Source organism: Culex pipiens, chromosome 2, assembly GCF_016801865.2.
Source record: "Culex pipiens pallens isolate TS chromosome 2, TS_CPP_V2, whole genome shotgun sequence".
NCBI classification, from domain to species: Eukaryota; Metazoa; Arthropoda; class Insecta; order Diptera; family Culicidae; genus Culex; species Culex pipiens.
This window is the reverse complement of record NC_068938.1, coordinates 85272639-85298892: the sequence shown is the minus strand read 5'-3', so window position 1 is coordinate 85298892 and position 26254 is coordinate 85272639. Positions and strand designations below refer to the sequence as shown.

Below are 26254 nucleotides of genomic sequence, written 5' to 3'. Positions count from 1 at the left end.
GATTGGGGGATGGTGGAGAATCGTGGTGCACGTGAAGGACTGCTGAAGTTAACGTTTTGAATTTTGAATAGTTTCAGGAAGTGACAATTTACGATGAGAGGTGACAGACAGAATGCAATTTAAATTGATTCAAATTGAAATCCTGAGCGATAAGGATATTTAAATACACAATCCTTATAAAATCTAAACATTTTTAAGGTTTTTTTTACTCACCGTTCTATACTCGGATCATGGATCAGGGTGGCCGGAATACGATGTTCAACGTCGTCGTGCGAATCAATCAACGCAGAAGCCACCCCGTCAACTCGACCCGGTTGTTCCGGGTGGATAGTAGCGGTAGCAACGCTGGTCGGCAAAGGAACTTCCGGTTTTCGTCGTTTTGCCTGGGGACGCCTTTTTAAGAGGGCACTGGCCCCGACCTGGCCCACCTGACCACCGGTGGTGGCGGTGACCGTTCCCTCCCGGGAATGTGTCGATGATGGACTGGCCGACCCAGACGATAATACATCTTTCGTTTCCGGGCGTCGCTCAAGACCATCCTCGGCCGCGTCTCCGTCTACGTAGGGGAAGAGAGAAAGAGAGGGAGAGGGTGTTGAAAACAATGTGTTGGTTTGATGATGATAAAAATAAATGGAAAGGTGGTCTGATAAAAATTAAAGCAAAAGATTTTTGATGATACTTGCCCAATGTCCATATTTTCTTATTTGTATTTTGGTACAAAATTTGATCATAATTTTTACCAAATCAACAATATTTAAAATTTGTACTTAATGTTTAAAAACCAAAAATCAAAGTTTTGCCAGTAATTATTTTTTCAATATACTGAACGTTCCTTGATTCATGCATAGAATATTTAACTTTTTTACAAAATCAAATTTACACAATATAAGATTCCACATATTTTTTTTTTTGATTGAAGATTCCACATAAAGCAAGGACATAAAGTCGAATGCCAAAAGTTCATAAGGTCGAATCGACAAAAAGTGGAATATGGACAAAACGTAAAAATAATTAAAACAAAATAATCATTTGTATTAATTTTTTTCGTCCATTCAAACATTAGTAGTCCGACTTCTAATGCATTTTTCTTTTTCCTCTAGGAGGTCAAATACAAAAGTAAATTTTTCGAGTGATTTTATAGCCTTTCTTCAGTGAGGAACGTAAGAAGGGTTGAGATAGGGAAAGTCAGTTTACCATAAACTGTTTTTTATTTCACTTCTAACACACTAAAAAAAAAAGATTTTGCATTTAACGTAATCCTTAATTGCACCTATTATTAAATCATGTAAATGTGTTTCAGCTGTAAAAATATGTTTATTTTGACGTAAATTGATAAAATTTCTGTGACATAATGCGAAACCAAAAATTACATTATAAATAACCCAATTTTATGCTTAATCTGATGCACATAACTGGAGCATCAAGTTTGATGGAATATTACATCAAATGAAACCCAATTTCACGCGTCTTGGCCACTAAACGCTTGTCAGAGTGGAGAAACGTCAAAACGAAAAACATGTGTGCCGTCGCAAGGAATATTTTTTGCAGTAGAATTTTTCGGTAAGTTTTATCATTTCTGTACCTCTTCTGGCCAGAATCTGTCATCAATTCATTGAAAGAGGTAAGTTTAATCATTTTTGATATGGTGAGACAGATTTTAAACATTTTTTGTCGTTCTCCGTTTTGCTCTATTAAGGTTACGGCAAGGTTGCGGAAATCGTAAAACTCAAACAAAATATGTTCTAGCGGCGAAGAGATAAGTACACAGCAAAAAATCCGATGGTAAAATCGCATGTAAAAGCATGCACATCACCTTCGTCAAAAAAGACACTTAATATTACACGCTGCATGTACAAGTTTTGTAAAAACAAAAAAAAAACAGTTGCAACCGACGGGATTCAAACCCAGCACCAACAGTACAGACTGGCGCCTTAGCCCGCTCGGCCATTAGACCGATGAGGAATGGAAAGTATAAATGCATACATGAGCTTGACATTTCGGACAAGTAGGTTTCCCATACTGACGGGCTACATATTTCAGGGTGTAATATTACATATAATTTCATAAAATAATGCAAAATTAATTTTACACCCAGGTCTTTTACACGCAGCTAGATTACTACTTTTTTTTTCAGTGTAAAACATTTCCGCCAAGCTGCTGTTCCGATGTTCCAGGAGTGGATCAAAAATTTGGTGCGACAATTATGAGTTCCCATCACTGTGTCACCTCTGGCGGGGTGGCCGCCTTTCACCTGCCAAAGTCCAAATCCAGCTCGCAGGAACGGCTCCAGGCCGGCGGAGATTCCGGCGTGCCCAGCGAAGATGATGACGACCCGAAAGGTGCGGAAGGTGGCCACGATCATTTTCACCTGCGAGCCGGGAGTAGTAGTTTGGGGGATTTTCGGAGTAAATCGAGCCTGAGGAATGACCGGTACAAGTGCTTTGGGCTGCTCGAGTGGAACATCCTGAACAGTATCCAGCTGCAGAATTCCAGGCGGAAAGATTCGGCCAACTCATCGGGTTAGACCAGTGACAGCTCGACGGCTTCCAGCAAGATCGAGGACATTGCGGACAAAATCGAGGAGATTGGGAAGCTGGACACGAACATCCATTCGCTGATGTACAAATCGGTCGAGGTGCATAAGGATGTTGTGGTGAGCAGGGCTGTGGAGTCGGAGTCGCAGTCGGAGCCGGAGTCGGTGGAGTCGGGTCTTTTTCGGAAGCCTGGAGTCGGAGTCGGAGTCGGCGTCGTAAAAACTCGAACAGCTGGAGTCGGAGTCGGAGCCGGAGTCGGCTAAATTTTATTAGTTGGAGTCGGAGTCGGAGTCGGAGCCAAACATTTCTGATTACCCGGAGTTGGAGTCGGCTAATCCCAGAAAGCCGGAGTCGGAGTCGGAGTTGGAGTCGCTTGAAATATGACCCGACTCCGCAGCCCTGGTGGTGAGTGTGTTGGTAGTGGTTTTTGGATCTTCCAAGAAGTTCAACTCAATGGTCGTCCCTCATTTCAGTCCCACGAACCGTCTAATAGCCGACACGCGCAAGCTGTGTCACCTCCGGCGGGGTGGCCGCCTCAGTACAAATCGCATGCCGGGAGTGATAGTAGACAAAACCACAAGGCAGCACAATATGTTGAAAATCGAAGGAAAAAAACAAGAAAACATTTTACACGACCTTGGATAATTTTGGGTCTTGTAATTTTCCGTTTTATTTGACACAACTATATGTCTAATCTGACGCTCCAGTTATGTGCGTCAAATTTGACCGAAAATTACACGTTTATTTTTTTTTTTTTTGAAGTGTGCATTTACATTGAATAAAAACATAAAAAATATCCAAAAAGAATGCAGAATAGGGAAGTGGAAAAAAGTACATCAATGGTACTTTTCCTGTCATTCTCGAACATCAAATTACAGAATCAAAATGTAAAACTTTTCGAAAAGTAATAGTTTAACCCTCTACTGCCCAAAATTTTTCCCTTGTTCAGGAAGTCGTTTTGAGCAACTTTGGCTCTACGAAAAACTTAACTTCTCTTGTTATATGTTTTTCTTCTATTACATTTTACCTTTCCATTTTGACAAAGAACTTTGTCCTAAGGGCTCTATTCTGGTGAGGTGTCAATCCAGAAAAACGAAAAATGTCGCGCGTTACGAAAATGTTGCATGCTTGGTACTGGGGAAGAGGTCTGCGACGCAACAAGGCACTGTTGCGTCACCATTTCGAGCCAATATAAACCCCGCTCGATCAGCCCAAGGAAATCATTCTATCGCTGGACGCCGAAGAGTGAACAACAACCTGGACCTGGAAGCAGATGGCCTGGAGGCCCAGAAGCAATTGGCCGAAAAGCAGCTGGCCTGGAGCAAGGAGCAGCCCAAGCGGAGACAGGCCAGCCGAAATATTCTGGCCACAAGACCCGGAGTGGCCAGAACCCTCAGGGGTGTTCCGATGGAAGGCCATACGAGACTGGACAATATGGGTATCAAACTTCTTGGATTTTGATACTGGTGATGAAAATGGCCATTTTGACAGTATTGGCAACAACCTGGAGTGGCCGGTGCTCTCAGGGAAGTTCTCCCGGGAGGACATTTACCGAACCATACGATTTTGGGCAATATGGGTATCAAACTTCTTGATTTTCAATACTGGTAATGAAAATGGCCATTTTTACAGTATTGGCCACAACCTGGAGTGGCCGGTGCCCTCAGGGAGGTTCTCCCGGGAGGACATTAACAGAACCATACGATTTTGGGCAATATGGGTATCAAACTTCTTGGTTTTCAATACTGGTAATGAAAATGGCCATTTTGACAGTATTGGCCACAACCTGGAGTGGCCGGTGCCCTCAAGGAAGTTCTCCCGGGAGGACATTTACCGAACCATACGATTTTGGGCAATATGGGTATCAAACTCCTTGATTTTCAATACTGGTAATGAAAATGGCCATTTTGACAGTATTGGCCACAACCTGGAGTGGCCGGTGCCCTCAGGGAGGTTCTCCCGGAAGGACATTTACCGAACCATACGATTATGGGCAATATTGGTATCAAAATTCATGTTTTTCAATACTGGTAATGAAAATGGCCATTTTGACAGTATTGGCCACAACCTGGAGTGGCCGGTGCCCTCAGGGAGGTTTACTCGGGAGGACATTTACCGAACCATACGATTTTTGGCAATATGGGTATCAAAATTCATGGGTTTTAATACTGGAAATGAAAATGGCCATTTTGACAGTGTAGGCCAGAACCTGGAGTGGCCGGTGCCCTCAGGGAGGTTCTCCCGGGAGGACATTAACAGAACCATATGATTTTGGGCAATATGGGTATCAAACTTCTTGGTTTTCAATACTGGTATTGAAAATGGCCATTTTGACAGTATTGGCCACAACCTGGAGTGGCCAGTGCCCTCAAGGAAGTTCCTGGAGGACATTTACCGAACCATACGATTTTGGGCAATATGGGTATCAAACTTCTTGATTTTCAATACTGGTAATGAAAATGGCCATTTTGACAGTATTGACCACAACCTGGAGTGGCCGGTGCCCTCAGGGAGGTTCTCCCAGAAGGACATTTACCGAACCATACGATTATGGGCAATATTGGTATCAAAATTCATGTTTTTCAATACTGGTAATGAAAATGACCATTTTGACAGTGTTGGCCACAACCTGGAGTGGCCGGTGCCCTCAGGGAGGTTTACTCGGGAGGACATTTACCGAACCATACGTTTTCTGGCAATATGGGTATCAAAATTCATGGGTTTTAATACTGGAAATGAAAATGGCCATTTTGACAGTGTAGGCCAGAACCTGGAGTGGCCGGTGCCCTCAGGGAGGTTCTCCCGGGAGGACATTAACAGAACCATACGATTTTGGGCAATATGGGTATCAAACTTCTTGGTTTTCAATACTGGTAATGAAAATGGCCATTTTGACAGTATTGGCCACAACCTGGAGTGGCCGGTGCCCCCAGAGAAGTTCTCCCGGGAGGACATTTACCGAACCATATGATTTTGAGCAATTGTTCAAGGCTCAACTGCGATCGTTGACGATGGAATGAAAATCGTTGGCAAAAATGCTGCCTTCACGACTCCACGGCAAAACAAAACAGCCAATCAGAGAGCGGAAAGATTTTTTGCGTGGGTCAAAGCACACGCTTGCTTGTTCAAGGCCAACTGCGATCGTTTGACGTTTGACACTTGCAAGCGAAAATTGTTAATATTCGTTCAATTTTTTTTAAATGAAAATTTTGGGGGAAGTATTTAAATAAAATTAAACGCCAAGCGTCAAAAGCTTTAAAAATGCACAACAAGCAGTGCATGAATCATTTGAAACAATAACTCTTTCGTGAATTTTTCGTTGGCGCTGAAAAGCGCCATTTTGTTAAATTGCAGCAGAAGTTGATTCTTGTGGCCATCTCCTCGAGCGTCCATCCAAGTAGGCCTTGTTTTTCTCCTTCGACGCCGTTTTGGCAGCAATCTCACGCACACGCTGGCGTGTTTCTTCTTCTCGGAGCTCGCTCTTGATTTCCTCCAGTCGTTGATTTTTTTTTCGCTGCTGCTGCTGCTGCTACGATGTTGTCGGTTCGAACGATGACGATGGAATGAAAATCGTTGGCAAAAATGCTGCCTTCACGACTCCACGGCAAAACAAAACAGCCAATCAGAGAGCGGAAAGATTTTTTGCGTGGGTCAAAGCACGCGCTTGCTTGTTCAAGGCCAACTGCGATCGTTTGACGTTTGACACTTGCAAGCGAAAATTGTTAATATTCGTTCAATTTTTTTTTAATGAAAATTTTGGAGGAAAAATTTAAATAAAATTAAACGCCAAGCGTCAAAAGCTTTAAAAATGCACAACAAGCAGTGCATGAATCATTTGAAACAATAACTCTTTCGTGAATTTTTCGTTGGCGCTGTAAAGCGCCATTTTGTTAAATTGCAGCAGAAGTTGATTCTTGAGGCCATCTTCTCGAGCGTCCATCCAAGTAGGCCTTGTTTTTCTCCTTCGACGCCGTTTTGGCAGCAATCTCACGCACACGCTGGCGTGTTTCTTCTTCTCGGAGCTCGCTCTTGATTTCCTCCAGTCGTTGATTTTTTTCCGCTGCTGCTGCTGCTGCTACGATGTTGTCGGTTCGAACGATGACGATGGAATGAAAATCGATGGCAAAAATGCTGCCTTCACGACTCCACGGCAAAACAAAACAGCCAATCAGAGAGCGGAAAGATTTTTTGCGTGGGTCAAAGCACGCGCTTGCTTGTTCAAGGCCAACTGCGATCGTTTGACGTTTGACACTTGCAAGCGAAAATTGTTAATATTCGTTCAATTTTTTTAAAATGAAAATTTTGGGGGAAGTATTTAAATAAAATTAAACGCCAAGCGTCAAAAGCTTTAAAAATGCACAAAAAGCGGTGCATGAATCATTTGAAACAATAACTCTTTCGTGAATTTTTCGTTGGCGCTGAAAAGCGCCATTTTGTTAAATTGCAGCAGAAGTTGATTCTTGTGGCCATCTCCTCGAGCGTCCATCCAAGTAGGCCTTGTTTTTCTCCTTCGACGTCGTTTTGGCAGCAATCTCACGCACACGCTGGCGTGTTTCTTCTTCTCGGAGCTCGCTCTTGATTTCCTCCAGTCGTTGATTTTTTTTTCCGCTGCTGCTGCTGCTACGATGTTGTCGGTTCGAACGATGACGATGGAATGAAAATCGATGGCAAAAATGCTGCCTTCACGACTCCACGGCAAAACAAAACAGCCAATCAGAAGCGGAAAGATTTTTTGCGTGGGTCAAAGCACGCGCTTGCTTGTTCAAGGCCAACTGCGATCGTTTGACGTTTGACACTTGCAAGCGAAAATTGTTAATATTCGTTCAATTTTTTTTAAATGAAAATTTTGGGGGAAAAATTTAAATAAAATTAAACGCCAAGCGTTAAAAGCTTTAAAAATGCACAACAAGCAGTGCATGAATCATTTGAAACAATAACTCTTTCGTGAATTTTTCGTTGGCGCTGAAAAGCGCCATTTTGTTAAATTGCAGCAGAAGTTGATTCTTGAGGCCATCTCTTCGAGCGTCCATCCAAGTAGGCCTTGTTTTTCTCCTTCGACGCCGTTTTGGCAGCAATCTCACGCACACGCTGGCGTGTTTCTTCTTCTCGGAGCTCGCTCTTGATTTCCTCCAGTCGTTGATTTTTTTCCGCTGCTGCTGCTGCTGCTACGATGTTGTCGGTTCGAACGATGACGATGGAATGAAAATCGATGGCAAAAATGCTGCCTTCACGACTCCACGGCAAAACAAAACAGCCAATCAGAGAGCGGAAAGATTTTTTGCGTGGGTCAAAGCACGCGCTTGCTTGTTCAAGGCCAACTGCGATCGTTTGACACTTGCAAGCGAAAATTGTTAATATTCGTTATTTTTTTTTTAAATGAAATTTTTGGGGGAAGTATTTTAATAAAATTAAACGCCAAGCGTCAAAAGCTTTAAAAATGCACAAAAAGCGGTGCATGAATCATTTGAAACAATAACTCTTTCGTGAATTTTTCGTTGGCGCTGAAAAGCGCCATTTTGTTAAATTGCAGCAGAAGTTGATTCTTGTGGCCATCTCCTCGAGCGTCCATCCAAGTAGGCCTTGTTTTTCTCCTTCGACGTCGTTTTGGCAGCAATCTCACGCACACGCTGGCGTGTTTCTTCTTCTCGGAGCTCGCTCTTGATTTCCTCCAGTTGTTGATTTTTTTTCCGCTGCTGCTGCTGCTACGATGTTGTCGGTTCGAACGATGACGATGGAATGAAAATCGATGGCAAAAATGCTGCCTTCACGACTCCACGGCAAAACAAAACAGCCAATCAGAGAGCGGAAAGATTTTTTGCGTGGGTCAAAGCACACTGAAAGAAAGGCACATAGTAATGTCACATGTTTTCCACATGAATCTGCCCCATTCGACTTAACATGTGAGTATCATGTGTAAATCACATAGAAAATTTTCATTGCGTGCACCGGTAAATTCATGTGAAATTCTCATCGAAATTAAATGAAAAAACACGCGAGATTCACATGTAATCACACATGCATGTCACGTGAAATTCTTTTGAAAATGAAATGGATAGCACCCCAAAATGTTTGCTTTTCTGCAGGTAAAAAAAGAATAAAGACAACACTCATTTTCAAAATTTTTATTTTATTTATCACATTTTATCTTATTTTATTATAAATAACAAAACAGATACACATCTTGGCAAAGCCAGTTGGATCACACTAACACAACCAAATAAATAAAAAACACAAATAAATCTCTTGCGTTGCCGCATTGTTAAGTCCACGCTTGCAGTCACTGGTCACTGGCCACCGGATGTTCCTTCGAGGCATTTTTGGACACTGTGTACTCTCAAAGCTTTGTCCGAACTCGGTTAACTGCGGACTGTACACTCCAGAAATGGATTATCTGAGAAAAATGATATAGAAAAAGTTGTTAGTTAGGCATTTTTTTTAATAATCAATATGCTTACCGTGATCAACTCCGATTCTTCATGAATTTTAATGTTAAAATCTAAATTTAACAAATTAAAACTCTTGGGGCTCGGGACGAGCTCTGAACGTGCCGTTCTCCTTCTCGCCATCTTGCTCAATGAATTTCCGACACTTGACTTTCAAAATCAAAACATACAATTTTAACGTGGTTTCCACTTAATTATCAAGGGAAAAAACGGATGGGGCCAATCCAAGAGAAAATCACTTGACTCCAACGTGAACACCATGCGAAAAGAGAATGAAATGATTTTCGCTAGCAATCAGCTGTTTTCAAATGATTATCACATCCATATGACCTGAAAATAATGTTAGGGTCAATGGAAAAGCATATGAATTTATCGTGTAGGTTTTTGGAGTGGCTCACGTGAAAAAGCATTTGAATTTGCTATGTTGGTTTCTTTCAGTGCACGCGCTTGCTTGTTCAAGGCCAACTGCGATCGTTTGACGTTTGACACTTGCAAGCGAAAATTGTTAATATTCGTTCAATTTTTTTTAAAATGAAAATTTTGGGGGAAGTACCCGAGCAGACGGAAATAACTTGGGAAGGTCAGTTTTTGATATTGTGAGAAGATCGAAATATGTTATTGGGATGATCGGATTAGTTGTTAAAATAACAAAAATCAATAACAAAGATTTGTTCGAAGAATAACTTAAACTGTTATTATGTTGTTATTGCAATAACAAACCAATAACACAGAAGGAATCATGAAGGAATAACAAGATTTGTTATTTTGTGCGGAGAGGTGGAGCAGCATAATAACAAAAAATGTTATTGCACTGGTATGTCTCCATAACAAAAAAAGTTATTGTTTTGGTTTATTTATAATTTGCAAATAAACCTGCAGTTGCCATAACTCCTCTGTACTAGTCAGGGCTGTAGAGTCGGGTACCTCTAAGCGACTTTGAATCCATACTTTGAAGACAACTCCGACACTGGATGCAGGATATGACGTCAACGACGACTTTAGCTCTCCAAAAATACCCGACTTCACAGATTCCGACTCCAAGTAAAAGTTGCTGAAAATTAGATGAATCCGATGCAGTCTCCGAGGTCACACTCCAGCTCGAACTTCAACGTCAGCTCCGACTTCCTGGCTCTGTGAAAATAATAACAGTTTTTGTTATTCACACTTCAAAAAATCTCAATAAATAAATCAATTCCGTTAGCGAATATAACAAAATAAAAAAAAAGAACTCTCAAAAGTTAATTTATCGGATTAATTTTAGCTTGAAACCCCATTTCATGGTGAAATAATGACCCCGATGAAATTGGTCAAAATTATTTCATAGTTCTAGCCAATTTTAGTAAAATCCCTTAGGGGGTATATCAAATAATTAAAAAAATCAACTTTCAAAATTTCAACTTTTTAGAATAATTTTAGCTTAAGGACCCCATTTCATGGCCAAAATAATGACCCCGACGAAATTGGTCAAAATTATCCCATAGTTCTAACCATTTTAAACTAAGTCCTTTAGGGGATATATCAAATAATTAAAAAAATCAACTTTCAAAATTTCAACTTTTTATAATAATTTTAGCTTAAGGACCCCATTTCATGGCCAAAATAATGACCCCGACGAAATTGGTCAAAATTATCCCATAGTTCTAGCCAATTTTAGTAAAATCCCTTAGGGGGTATATCAAATAATTAAAAAAATCAACTTTCAAAATTTCAACTTTTTATAATAATTTTAGCTTAAGGACCCCATTTCATGGCCAAAATAATGACCCTGACGAAATTGGTCAAAATTATCCCATAGTTCTAACCATTTTAAATTAAGTCCTTTAGGGGGTATATCAAATAATTAAAAAAATCAACTTTCAAAATTTCAACTTTTTAGAATAATTTTAGCTTAAGGACCCCATTTCATGGCCAAAATAATGACCCTGACGAAATTGGTAAAAATTATCCCATAGTTCTAACCATTTTAAACTAAGTCCTTTAGGGGGTATATCAAATAATTAAAAAAATCAACTTTCAAAATTTCAACTTTTTAGAATAATTTTAGCTTAAGGACCCCATTTCATGACCAAAATAATGATCCCGATGAAATTGGTAAAAATTATCCCATAGTTCTAGCCAATTTTAACAAAGTCCCTTAGGGGGTATATCAAATAATTAAAAAAATCAACTTTCAAAATTTCAACTTTTTAGAATAATTTTAGCTTAAGGACCCCATTTCATGGCCAAAATAATGACCCTGACGAAATTGGTAAAAATTATCCCATAGTTCTAACCATTTTAAACTAAGTCCTTTAGGGGGTATATCAAATAATTAAAAAAATCAACTTTCAAAATTTCAACTTTTTAGAATAATTTTAGCTTAAGGACCCCATTTCATGGCCAAAATAATGACCCCGACGAAATTGGTCAAAATTATCCCATAGTTCTAACCATTTTAAACTAAGTCCTTTAGGGGGTATATCAAATAATTAAAAAAATCAACTTTCAAAATTTCAACTTTTTAGAATAATTTTAGCTTAAGGACCCCATTTCATGGCCAAAATAATGACCCCGACGAAATTGGTCAAAATTATCCCATAGTTCTAGCCAATTTTAGCAAAGTCCCTTTGGGGGTATATCAAATAATTTAAAAAATCAACTTCCAATATTTCAACTTTTTAGAATAATTTTAGCTTAAGGACCCCATTTCATGGCCAAAATATTGACCCCGACGAAATTAGACAAAATTATCCCAAAGATCTAAACATATTTAACAAAAGAAAAAATAATAACAGATTGTGTTATGGACACTTAGAAACTTTTCCATTTGTGCGATTTGTGGTAATTTTATTTCTAAGTCAGTATACCGAACGAATAACAAATTTTGTTATTAGGAGAGTTTTTGAAATGTATAACATTTCCTCTTATTGGCGTGTTATTAAACATTTTCAATATAATATCACTTCAATACCAAATATTGTTATTTTATCAGAAACTGTTATTAATTTTTCTTCTTGAAGTTGAACTTCAGGTTAAAATAATAACACTGTTTGTTATTTTAACAGGATTTGTTATTGAAATATTATGAATTTTGTTATTACCGTCTGCCCGGGTATTTAAATAAAATTAAACGCCAAGCGTCAAAAGCTTTAAAAATGCACAAAAAGCGGTGCATGAATCATTTGAAACAATAACTCTTTCGTGAATTTTTCGTTGGCGCTGAAAAGCGCCATTTTGTTAAATTGCAGCAGAAGTTGATTCTTGTGGCCATCTCCTCGAGCGTCCATCCAAGTAGGCCTTGTTTTTCTCCTTCGACGTCGTTTTGGCAGCAATCTCACGCACACGCTGGCATGTTTCTTCTTCTCGGAGCTCGCTCTTGATTTCCTCCAGTCGTTGTTTTTTTTCCGCTGCTGCTTCTGCTGCTGCTGCTACGATGTTGTCGGTTCGAACGATTACGATGGAATGAAAATTGTTGGCAAAAATGCTGCCTTCACGACTTCTTATCCCCACCAGTGCATCAAAAAGCGAATGACGTAGGAATGGGATAACCGGCGGAAAGGGGCGGGGCATCCGTCACCATTCTAAGCCAATATAACCCCGCTCGGTCAACCCTGGGAAACCATTCTATCGTTGGACGCCGAGGAGTAAACAACAACCTGGACCTGGAAGCAGATGGCCTGGAGGCCCAGAATCAGTTAGCCGAAAAGCAGCTAGCCCGGAGCTAGGAACAGACCAAGCGGAGGCAGGCCAGCCAGAATAATTGAGAGGCACCGGAATATTCTTGCCACAAGACCCGGAGTGGCCAGATTCCTTAGGGGTGTTCCGATGGAAGGCCATACGAGACTGGACAACATGGGTATCAAACTTCTTGATTTTCAATACTGGTAATGAAAATGGCCATTTTGACAGTATTGGCCACAACCTGGAGTGGCCGGTGCCCTCAGGCGGGTTCTCCCGGGAGGACATTTACCGAACCATACGGTTTTGGGCAATATTGGTATCAAATTTCATGGTTTTTGATATTGGTAATGAAAATGGCAATTTAGAAAAAGTTAACCAAAAGCTGCAGTGGCCGGTGCCCTAAAGGAAAGTTTTCCCGGGAAGACATCTATTGAACCAACGAGTTTTGGCAATATGGGTATCACAACTCATGGTTTACAATACTGGCCATTTCGAAAAAGGTGGCAACAATCTGGAGAGGCCGCTACCTCACGATTGTTCCAATTGGGGGACAAACATCGAATTATAAAGATATCATGTTTTTTTAATACGGAGCTTAAAGAGAAATTAAACGAAAATATAAATCCAATAATGTTTTGATTTTATCTGACGCATAATTCAACAAAATTGCTTAATTTTAAAAGCTTTTCTGCTAAGTTCTTTGTCATACTGGTCATGTGTAACATAACCACCTGCACCTTTTTTCATGTTGTTCTGTTAAATTATGACACAAAACAGTGGAATAATAAATTTTATTTCTTTTGCTTTCTTTGTTTCCCTCGTTGAACAAAATACAGATCAATTTTTCAAAAGTTTCATGAGTGCCAGCTTTTTTTCATTCGATGATTTTTTTTTGAATTTAAACAATGTTTTTGATCATTTTCAAATATCACATCAGAATCATACAAAATATCTATTGGGTAAATAACAAATAAATTTACCTTTTTTTTACACTTATGACATTTCAAATATCGTAATCAAATGAAATCATCATTTTTGCAATTCCGTCGTGAAACTATTACTTTTCTTGTCATTCTTGAACGATGAAATAGCCTTCTTTCTGTACCAAAAATAACAGAATCGAATAGAAACCTTTTCAAAATAAATGCTGAAAAGTTAAACTTTTCAGCACTTGTTTCGAAAAGTAACACTTTTCAACATTTTTTTGATTTAAACGATTTATTGACAAAATACATGAAAATTTGACTTAAAATTTCACTTAATGGGTGTTTTTCGGAATTGCAAAAAAATGTTGTATGGAACTCTTTGCATGTTTTTTCCCCTCGTGATTATTATTACTGCTTCTGAAAGTATTTTTTTTTTACAATTTCCTCGTGAAACTACACAAAACAGCCAAAATTCATTCCTTTGTAGACCATCATTCAGTGAGGTACTCCTGGATTTTAGCTCCTGAAAAGTGCTTAAAAAGTGCAAAAATGCCGCAGGGCAAGAAAAAGAGGCGGTCCTCACCAGCAGGATCGGCAGATTTGAAGAAGCTAAAGAATGCCGAAGCGCTACCTGCAAAGCCAGGCAGTTTGAGCAAGGACGCTCAAAAATTGTCTGGAAACCAGTTCGCTACCCTCCCTGTGGACGTGAGCGAGAAGGAAGAATTTGAACGACGGGAAAAGTTGCCACCCATTTTTGTGAAAACATCGTCATCGGATTCGGTGCGAAAGTGGCTGACCGGGTTTATCAAATCTGGTGCTTTACGAGCTTCCATTCGCTTGTGTGCTGATGGACTCAAAATTCTGCTACCTACCAGAAAGGATTACAACTACGTTCGGGATTTCCTGAACAACACAAAGATCGAATACTACAGCCATGACGATCCAGGTAAACGCCCCATGAAACAGGTCCTCCGAGGCCTGTACGACATGGATGTGAATGTGCTGAAAGAAGAGCTCAAAACTCTTAAGTTGAACGTGATCGAAGTCTTCAAGATGACGAGACACAACAAGGACATCAAGTATCGTGATCAACTGTACCTGGTTCATTTCGAGAAAGGATCGACAACGCCGTCTGAGCTGAAGGCAGTTCGGGCGATTTTCAACATCATCGTGACTTGGGAACGTTATCGTCCAGTGCACCGTGACGTGATGCAATGTTCGAACTGCTTGCAGTTTGGACATGGTGGAAGGAACTGTTTCATCAAGAGTCGTTGTGCAACCTGCGGAGGTGAGCACAAAACACAAGCTTGCGAAACAATCAACGAGTACATCGAAGCGAAATGCTTCAATTGCGGCGGCGACCATTCTACCAAGAATCGAAGCTGCCCAAAACGTGCTGAGTTTGTAAAAATTCGGCAGCAAGCGACGACAAGGCACCAACCAAATCGTCGCAAAACACCACCAGCATACACGGACGTGGATTTTCCTGCTTTGGCGTCACCAGGAGCAGGATCTACTCGAGTGGTTCCAAATCTGCAGCCATTGCCGTTGAATCAGCGGCAAAGAGTTGCAGAGCATACAACACCTCCAGGCTTCAGTCAGCTACCGAGGGAAAACCAACCAGCATCAACGGATGAAGGCAGCAGTGACCTGTTTTCACCACAAGAACTTCTGAACATTTTCATCGAGATGACAACAACTCTGCGTGGGTGCAAAACTCGCCAGGAACAAGTAAGAACTCTTGGAGCATTCATCTTGAAATACAGTTCGTAGTTTACTCGTTCTAGTGATTTAGAATATTTCAATGGATTTATTTTTTTAGTTTTAGGTTAGGATTCGCTGTTAAAGTGATTTTTTTTTCTTTTTACCCAAATGTATTCAATTCAATGCAATAATGTAAAACAATTTGAAGCAAATAAATAAATGTGATCAGTTAATAATAAAACGAAAAATACAACAAAGATGAAGAGCATTAGGCCATACTACTTATCATGTAAAAGAAATGTAATTATTATAAGAATATTCAATAAAGACATATTGAATTTAAAAAAAAAAAACAGCCATAATTCTTCTACCAAATATAACATAGTCGAATATTAACCCTTTTCAAAACTGAAAACTTCTAATTCACCACTGAAACCGTTGAACTTTTCAGCAATTGTTTGGAAAAGTAATACTGTTGAACGATCACTCGAAAAATGAACTCGTCGTATTTATCCAATTCTGTGAACCTAGTTGGATAGTGTACGACTCGTGCTGAAAAAAATCTCCACTATTTTGTAATGTTTCATTACAGGTTTATTAGCTATTTTGATTTATTGGAAAAATCAAAAACCCAGTTAACCAAATTTACCAATCATCTTGTGTAAAATTTTTTTCTGCATAGTCCACGCAATAGTTGCATCTTTGCTCAAGTCTCTTCATTTATCATTAAAACCATTTTCATTATATATTTTTTAATTGACAACTATCAAAACTATTTGAAGATTTGTTTGAACAAACTAATGACACAAAAAGGTTCTCAGCTAAATTAAACAAAACATGTTGTTTCATTAGTGGGCATGTGCCCAACTTAAATCAATTCCTAAGTTTTGTATTTAAAAGCCAACTTCCCATTCCAATGAAAAATAAATCTTAAATTTGGAACGCTATCGATTCCAACTCCAAACCCTCTACTTCACTCTGTCTGGACAAAGCGATATCCATCACCCCCTCAGGGCCATGAGTTTTGCGATTCTTCAACCAAAGTCGGTAAATTAAACCGATTACGCCTATCAAGTAAATTCACTCATTCCTCCTTCACCAGTCTGCCTCCCCCAAATGAATTATTAGCCTCAATCTTTTTTTTCCCCCGACCAGATTTTAGCGGTGCTATGCAAAACTCCGGCAAAATCGTTCCGTCTAATAACATGTTACCGGGCAATGTATCATTCCGCGGAGACGATCGCCACTAGCAGCAAGAAAAATATCATTGCACTGTCTGACAAACCGACCAACCCCCCCTGTGAAAACGAAGAAGTAGAAGACTGGTTTCGGAATGGCCCGCGGAACGGCCTCTTCAGAAGGAAGGCACCCCGTCAAATCGAACAGTTTTGTAGGCGGAGTGTAAGACCGCGAGCTCGCTGAGAAGGCCTTTTCAGGGCAGTTTCGCATACGTCAAATCAAAGCCGGACTCTTTGTATGCCTTCCCTTGAACATTCCAGTGAAATGGATTGGAGAACTGAGTTGAGTTGATTATTTGTCTTGGGAAGAGATCAGTTCATTTTACTCAATTCAATATTATGAAAAGATTGAATGCTCAAACTTTTGCAACTCAATCCGAAACCCTTCCCTCAACTGTACACAGTCTAATTGTGAAATATTACGTTCGAGACGCTTCAGCGTCCGGTGAGTTTTCCCAGTGCAATGAAAAAACTTTTCCTAGTCAGTCAGGATTACCGACACCAAGTAGCATCGGCAGCATCAGCAACACTACTGATTTCGAAAAATATTGCCTCGTATCACCTGGACAGCTCGGGGACCTCCGAGGCTCTGCATCAGTCTTGCCCCCCGGTACAATTACTGTTCCTTCCGTACACATTTCGAACTGCTGGTCATCACAGATTTTTCCGGAAGCGGAGAAATTTTATAATATTGATAAATTACACCGAACCTGTTTCCGGTTGGAGTTTGGGGTGTGAAAATTGGACTTGCATTTTATTTGAACAACTACACTGGATTCTTTCGGAGGTCGGTATGTGAGAGGAAAATCTCGCAAAATACAAAGCAAAACCGTAAGTGAGAGGCGAAGGACACGTGGTGGAGGATATATGAAGATAAATTTTACACCAAATTTTATCCGATCAGGAGGGGTCTACCATTCTGTGGCACGAATTGTATGGGTCAGCTAAAGAGAACCGAAATGGGCTCGAAGGCAAAAGACATTTTCCCATCAAAAAAATTGAACATAACATTAAAAATATCAAAATTAAAATATTTCCTAATCTATGCTTCTTGTTGAAATTAAAAACAATGGTTATGGTTATTTTCGTCAAAAAATATTTACCTTATGAATATTACTTATTAGAAGCAGTGTTCTCAATTACTTTAAAACTGAAAGTTTAGCAGAATCAAAAAAAGCAAATTCAAACAGAATCGTTCTCTATGTTTTCGAAATTTTTTTCACAATTTATAAATTTTTACATTTGATTTGGATGAAACTTTGTCCATGCATTCCCTTTGTCAAAAGAAGCAATTTTGCACTATTCGATTTTCCATACAAGTCTTCATACAATTTTAGGGGCTGGTCATACAAAAAGGTCATGTAAATTATGAAATTCTGTATCTTGAGAAGGGATTTTCTGATCGATTTGTTGTCTTCGGCAAAGTTGTAGGTTTATATCATAACTTTTTGGACAAAAAAACGCAGGATGGCTCAGAAGATGACTTTTTTTCTCATAACTTATTTTAATTAGGTCCTTTTAGGTGCTGCGACCAGTTTAGAACCGAGGAACGATAATACAAAAATACAAAAAAATAATAAAAAGAAGATGATAATTTTCTCGTGCCATGCAGAATATAAAGTCATCACATTAAAGAAAATCGAAAAAAAGCTTTTTTTGGGAATTCAAAATTTAGTGATAAAAAGGTAAATAAATTTCAGCTTTTCTCCTGTATATATTTTTTTCCGAAAAGCCCTGATCAAAATCAACAATTTTGCCGGATTGATGCCTCCGGTCACAAAAAAAGTAAATGAAACATTTGGGTAATTCTTCGCCAACTCACACAGCAGTTGCCTCGACCCCTCTTCGATTTGCGTGAAACTTTGTCCTAAGGGGTAACTTTTGTCTCTGATCACGAATCCGAGGTCCGTTTTTTGATATCTCGTGACGGAGGGGCGGTACAACCTCTTTCATTTTTGAACATGCGAAAAAAGAGGTGTTTTTCAATAATTTGCAGCCTGAAACCGACGTCGCTGAAACGGTGATGAGATAGAAATAGAGGGTGAAGATTCTCGAGATTTTCAATTTCCCGGGAATCAAGAGTTAAATTTGGCCATTTCCCGGGAATTCCCGGGACCCGGGAGTTTTTTGGCTTTGCCAATTGTGCTTAAATTTAATGAAATGAAAATTAATAAATTTGTTTTTGTTTTCTTAATAAATTCAGTTACAATTGATTCATACTAATTCTATGAAACGTTAATTTAAGCATCCTCATAATTTTAAGGAACTATATGATAACTTTTAATTTTTTCTGAAGTACAAAATCGTGTCCTGAGCCTTTTATGACTCAAAATTGTAGTTTTAAATATTCACGAATCTTAATTCGCACTGAGTGATTTTTCAAAAGTTGCACAAAGTTGTTATTAGATTTTTGTAAAAAAAAATAACTTATATAACTAAAATATAACTTTCCAGTATCGAGAATTTTGCAATATGATAGTCATCTACTCAAAACAACAAATTGAACTGTTTTATTTTGTAATTTTTAGGTCAACTGTAAAATTTCATTGAAGAAATATTTAGAGTTATCAGGAAAATTCATATGTTCATGCTCAAGAGAAGATTATGGAATTGAACTTAACTTGAAAAATCTTTTCCCTCTTAGAAATAATAAAAAAAATGAAAATAAAACATTTGATTTCATGTCTAGGGTGTAATTGGAAAATATTTTTAAATAAATTTTGGGGTCCAAATTTTTCTCAATTCTAGGGTATGGAATTTTTGACATGTTAAAATTTAATCTTTCTGAACAAGAAGATTAGAGAAGCATTGGTTTATTCGAAATTGAACATCGAACATTGAACATTGAACATTAAATGTTCATAACAATTTTTAATTTTTCAAATGTTTTTCTTATTAGTTTATCTAAGTTTGCTTCGATATTTATAAGTTAAAAATTTCCCGGGAGTCTCGCCCGAATTTCCCGGGAATCTAGAGGTCCAAAATTGGTCGATTTCCCTGGAAATTTTTCCCGGGAATCCCCACTTGTCACCCTCTAGATAGAAATTTGGTGTCTAATTTTATGTAAAATTAGACGCCCGATTTAACTCCGTACTCAGAATTCCGAAAAAAACGTATTTTTCATCGAAAAAAACACTAAAAAAGTTTTTAAAATTCTTCCATTTTCCGTTACTTGACTGTAATAAATTATGGAACATGTCATTTTATGGAAAATTCAATGTTATTATCGAATCTACCTTGACCCAGAAGGGTCATTTTTCATTTAGAACAAAAATTTTCATTTAGAACAAAATTTTTCATTTTAAAATATCGTATTTTTTTCTAACTTTGCAGGGTTATTTTTTAGAGTGTAACAATGTTCTACAAAATTGTAGAGCAGACAATTACAAAAAATTTGATATGTAAACATAAGAGGTTTGCTTGTAAACATCACGAGTTATCGCGATTTTACAAAAAAAAAAGTTTTGAAAAAGTTACTTTTTGCTTTTCTCTTTGTTTCGTCGTCCGTGTCTGTCGCGGGTGACGATGAACGGCCATGATCGACGACGACCAACTTTTTCAAAACTTTTTTTTTAGTAAAATCGCGATAACTCGTGATGTTTATATGCCAGCCCTTTATGTTTATATATAAAAAAAAATAATTTTTGGCTCTACAACTTTGTAGAACATTGTTACACTCTAAAAAATATCCCAGCAGTGTTTGAAAAAACACGAAATTTTAAAATGAAAAATTTTGTTCTAAACGAAAAAATGATTCTTCTGGGTCAATGTAGATTCGAAAAGTAGGGAAAGTGGGGCAAGTGTAACAAGCTAAGAAAATGCTCGTTATAATCCATTATCTGTCGGATTTTTTAATAATCATCTTATTCCAGGTCTTGACTAAGACTTTGATAGAACAAGTTTTTTAAAAATCCTGTTTTTCAATGCGAAAAATTGATTTAAAAAAAAATGATTTTCCGTACGTTCTACTCAACTAGTGGGGCAAAACGAACAACCCGCTGGGGCAAGAGGAACAATGCATGAAACAAACTGTTAATTTGCTAATAATTGAACTGTTATCACTTAGATACATCAGATTAGGATGTGTTTGAAACGTTTCTTTCATTTTAGATTAAATAAATAATATTATTTTAATAAAAAATTGATCGTTTTTACGAAAAAAAAAATACTTAAATGAAAAAAAGGAAATATTCATAATATCACTATATTTTGCATGGACAATTTTTTTAACAATTGTTTATCAGTTATTAAGTACGTTTATGTATTTATTTCCCAGTAAAATATGTTGTTGCAGCAATTCGAAGATTTTTTCATACTAAAAATCCATATGGTACACTTGCCCCACCTGAACAAGATTAAATCATACTTTATAATAGGTGAAAGTCATTGGTAGGAACACTACTGATCTAGGAAAAATTGCATTTTGATAAAATGAGCCTTAAAACGAACCCTAAACCTTATTTTGTACTTTCCAAAAATTATATGAAAACAAAGGTTTTGAAGAAAACTTTATTTAATCTTATGCTCCGTGGCGTTTACGTCGTTTTGGCGGTTATGTGGTAGTAGAATAAGCTAATTGCAGTGCTAGCAACAATTCCTCATACTGGAAGTAATCAAAATTGTAAAATTTACGGCCGTACGAGCGATTGTTCCTCTTGCCCCATATGGTCGTCTTGCCCCACTTTCCCCTACATTAAATTTCCCATAAAATGACATGCTCCAAAAAAATTTACAGTCGAGTAACGGAAAATGGGAGAATTTTTAAAACTTTTTAAGTGTTTTTTTCGATGAAAAATACATGTTTTATAAATTCTGAGTATGTTACTGAGGCTACCACGCTAACCACTAAACCACCGGACCCGGCTTAAAAAAATAATAATAACAACAAGCTGTTTTTTAATTTAAAAAAAAAATTGACATAGTATTTAAGATATAAATTTAAGTTTGCTTTTTAAGAGATTTGCTAATGATTGAACAAAAACTCACACGAATGTTACGACAATAAAGAACCGTTTTTTGCCTTCCTCACGTTACTGAGGAAAGGCTATAAAATCACTCGAAAAATTAACTTCTCAATTAGACCTCCTAGACCCACCTTCATGTATACCTATCGACTCAGAATCAAATTCCGAGTAAATGTCTGTGTGTGTGGTGGGATGTTGATCAAAAAATTGTCACTCGATTATCTCGACATTGGCTGAACCGATTTTATCCGTTTTGGCGTCGTTCGATCCGTTTTGGGGTCCCATAAGTCGCTATTAAAAATCATGAAGTTTAGTTAAGTACTTCAAAAGTTATGCTTAAAAAACGATTTTAACAAAAGTCCGGAAGATTGTAAAAAGGGTGGTTTTTGTAAGAAAACCCGTCATGCTATACATTTTCAGAAAGGTATTTAAAGACCTTTCCAACGCGTCCAAGACATTGAAGATCTGACAAATCTATCAAAAGTTATAAGTACTTAAGTGTTATTTACGCACTTTTTTAGGCCGGATCTCAGATATTTTGAAGAAAATGCTGTCCGGATCTTTCATGCGACCTATCGTTGGATAGGTATTCAAAAGACCTTTCCAACGCGTCCAAAACATTGAAGATCTTACAACCCTATCAAAAGTTATATGCAATTAAGTGTTATTTACGCACTTTCTGCATTTTGGATAGCACTCTTTAAATGTGAGGAAGGCGCCAACCACCTAAGGGTGGATAAAGTAACGTTTTTTTTTTTTAAAGCAAAATACATTAGAAATCGGACCTTAATTTATACTTATCGACATTGAATCAAATTCTGTACAAATGTGTGTGCGTGTATGGGATGTTGATACAAAATATGCATTTGATTTTCTCGGCTTTGGCTGAACAAAAATTGTCCGGTTCCACTCCGTTCACCTTCAGGTCCTACAGCTTGGTGTTAAAAATGTACAGGTCCATTTAATCGTTTGAAAGTTATGATAAAAAAACTATTAAGACGACAACAAAAAAAATAAAATAAAATAAAATGGTTTTCAACATAACCTCAAATGGCCGGGTCTGATCACCACGAAAAAACCGCGTAGATGGTATCCAATCCATTTTCTTCGTTGGTGGTGTCTGTATGTGCTTGACAAACAGTTTGTAAGTATTTAGAGTTTTTTATTCATAACGTTTTATTTTTTAGGACCTCTTAGGTGCTGCGATCACGTCAGGGGCCATCCATAAACCATGTGGATACCTAGCAACAAGGGAAAAAAATCGATCGAATATAAATAGTATATTCTCTGCCTTTAAGATAATTTCACCTTAACAAACAGCACCGACACCCAGCAGCAGTGTCCATTTTTCCCGATGAATCGCAAACGCAAATCAAACGACTTCTTTCCACGCTTAGGTACTGGATTGTAATGCCTAAGGTGGCTGACTACTCGCGGTGTGCGGTAGGTTGGGACCTATACTGTCCAACTGTCCAGCCACAAACCATTCGCTTCTGACAGAAGGAAAAAAAGTGCCCTTGCCATCCTCGGAGTCCCTCGGGGGGAAGAAACGGCCGCTGGAATGCCACCACCATCGCGGAATCGGACTCGTATAATCTATTGTCTACCATTTTGTGGAAGGGGGGAGTTGGGGCTCGTCCAGAACAACCGTATAATTACTAGTTTCGTTTTGTGAGATTTGTTAACCTGTCATTAGAGGGAGGGGGCTGAGGAATTTATCCGTGTGGCACTGCATGAATATGTATTCGGGAGTTGGTGCAGTGTTCGTGCTTTTTAAGGTTAGTTGGTGATTTATATGGTTTAGTTTGCATTTTTCGATTGAATTTCTACTTCGGGTGCAGTCTTGATGGAAACGATTCGATGCATTGAGGAAAATTGTTCTGTCACGATAAGAGGAAATTGTTTTCGATTTCCCAGAACCCATTTTGTACTCGATTTGTTTTCCAGCAAGTTTAATTAATTCTCGAAAGATCAAACGGCACTTTCGTCAGCGAAATTTCAAAGCAAATCAAATTCTCGCGAAAAATACAGGGCAAAACTACACACATTCCATGCCAACCCTCCCTCCTTGTTCTTCGACTCCAAAAAAACCGTCGAAAAGAACACAAGAAAATTATTTAAACTTTGCAATAATTAGCCCGAGGGTAAAATTTTAATTAGATGCCTTTGTGTTTCCCCGGCCAACCAGTCAAGTTTTTGCACACTCCCAAGCTCTCAGACGTGATTTCGTTCCCGATGGGTTCAGCGTTCCCGGCCGATGTTCTTTCAATGAAGTCGCACTTTACACAACTGTCGTAACGGGAAAGAATTTCCCACATTTTCTTTCGAGTCAAGTTTTGCTGATTTGACGACAACAGCCGCGCGTGGCCTTCGGAAAAAAATCCGATTCTCCAAATGAGCAACCCAAGTTCCACCCCCGACCAGAACGTTTCGTGCGCCAAAAATTACCAGAAGAATTCCGACAGCAGCGGCAGCCTCACACGAACTGTGGTGTGGCGTGAGCAAAAAGAGTATGTCACTGGCAGATGAAGATGTTCCACGCCAGATATAGGCGAGAACTCTCGCGAATGAAACCCCGAGGAAATTACCATCCCAGCAGCAGCAGCACCAGAATTTCAGTCAGTAATTGTGAGATTTTTGCGCTCGTCCCATTCTTAAGTTGTAAAAAATTGTCAGCACTTTTTTTTCTACCCAATTTTCCCAAATATTTTAATCTCTTTTCCAGAGCAATTCTGTCACAAAAGTCAAATTATCAGCGAACCTAAAATATTCAAACTGATTCATTAAACCAGAATTAAATGATTGACATTGACGTGATGACGGGACGGCTTCCACTTTGTCATTAGGGGTTCAGCTTACCCTTCTTTTCACGACAGGACCCAATGCAAACAGAAACGGGCAGTTGGAAAAAAATCAACTTATTACACGGAGAAAAAAGAGTTCCCAAAATCGTGAACAAGCGTTCATGAAAATGGGAACCACGAACAAAGTGTTCAAATTTCATGGTACGTTTTTCAAAATCGTACCATGGGATTTGAACACTTTGTTCGAGGTTCTCATTTTCATGAACGCTTGTTCACGATTTTGGGAACTCTTTTTTCTCCGTGTATGCTTGCGACAAATTAAAAAAATCCCTTGAAGGGTTCGACTTGACGATGTATATAGTAAAAATTGGATTCAATTAATTAGTAAGGGTTTGAGAATTTGATCGGTGTGATAATTCTGCCATTTTCCGTTACTCAACTAATAAAATTTTTGGAACAAGTCATTTTGTGGGAAACTTAATGTACTTTTCGAATCCATGTTTAATTTTGTCATTTAGAACAACCTTTTTCATTTTAAAATTTCGTGTTTTTTCTAACATTGCAAGGTAATTTTTTAGAGTGTAATAATGTGGCACAAAGTTGTAGAGCAAATAATTACAAAAAAATGTAATCATCACGAGTTATCGCGATTTAAAGAAAAAAAGTTTTGAAAAAGTTACTTTTTGCGTTTCTCGTTGTTTTTCAACAATATTATTGAGCATTGTTACACTTTAAAAATTATCCTTGCAAAGTTTGAAAAATCACGAAATTTCAAATTGAAAAATTTTGATCTAAATTAAAAGTATCCCTTAAAATGACATGTTCCAAACAATTTTACAGTTGAGTTACGGAAAATAATGGCAGAGTTTTTAAAACTTTTTTTAGTGATTTTTTCGATGAAATTTTACATAAAAGCCCATTTGACATCAAATTTCTATCTCATCATCTTTTCAGGCTGCAAATGATTGAAAACACCTGTATTTTCGTATGTTAAAAAATTGAAGGGGTCGTACCGCCCCTCCGTCACGAGATATCAAAAAACGGACCTCAGATTCGTGATGAAATCGAAGAGGAGTCGGAGTAACTTTTCCAGATTTCATGTGAGTTGGCAGAGAATTGCAATTTTATTTTGTTTTCATACAGCAATTCCCCACGAAAACAGTATTATTTGAAAAAAAAGTTGTCCGATCGGGCTCAAAATTTTTCTGCGGGTTCCCTGGCCGAAATGATAAGATCCATATTTTTGTTTGGCCATTAAGGTGACCTACACCGTGATAGGGTGGTCCCAAAAATGGAAATTTACGTCAATTTTCGCAAAAATCAAATTTTTCATAAAATTATAACTCCGTACCATTTCAACCGATTCTAGCTGTCTTGGACCCAAACAAAAGCGTATTAGATAGGCTTTTAATGGACATTTGTTAAATGTTTCAAATATCTAGTCACACATTTGAAAAGATCAAATGAAAACATAAAATGCTGTTCTAAAGGTCTCGAGATCAAAGAGCCTGAGCTCGAAAATATTTTTATCAGATTCCTCGGAAAATTTTAAAATGTTTTTAAAAATGTTTAAAAAAATGTTAAAGTTATGTTTTCAATAGTTCGAGTTACGATTTTTTGAAACTAAAAACGGTGTTTTTGGACGCGCAGCCCTCAAAAACTAAAAAAAATGACGTGAACTGGAAAAAATCCACTTTTTAAAGAAAAATTGCGATAACATTAAAATTCAAGCGATAACCTAAACATGTTTGGGTTCCAAAAGTTGCGTCTTTCAAATTTCATAAAAACAATAACTTTTCAAAATGGCCAAACATTCAATATACGTCCTTTTGAATTATCAGTCTTGTTAAAAAACTGTATATATTTTTTTTGGAAAAGATCGAAAAATTTCTCGAATGTTTCATGTTTTATCATTGAAAATCGGACCATTAGTTGCTGAGATATCTACATTAGAAAATGGAGGGTAGTTTGGGTGAAACTC

General features: G+C 38.0%; 1 protein-coding gene across 1 annotated transcript in view; it reads right to left on the bottom strand.

The window, feature by feature from the left end:
- Positions 1–26254, bottom strand: part of LOC120422779 (protein tiptop) — a 671857-nt gene that overhangs the window by 93597 nt on the left and 552006 nt on the right. The window contains exon 4 of the mRNA XM_052708625.1: positions 214–556. Coding sequence (XP_052564585.1) covers positions 214–556 — 343 coding nt within the window. The remainder of the gene's footprint in view (positions 1–213; positions 557–26254) is intronic.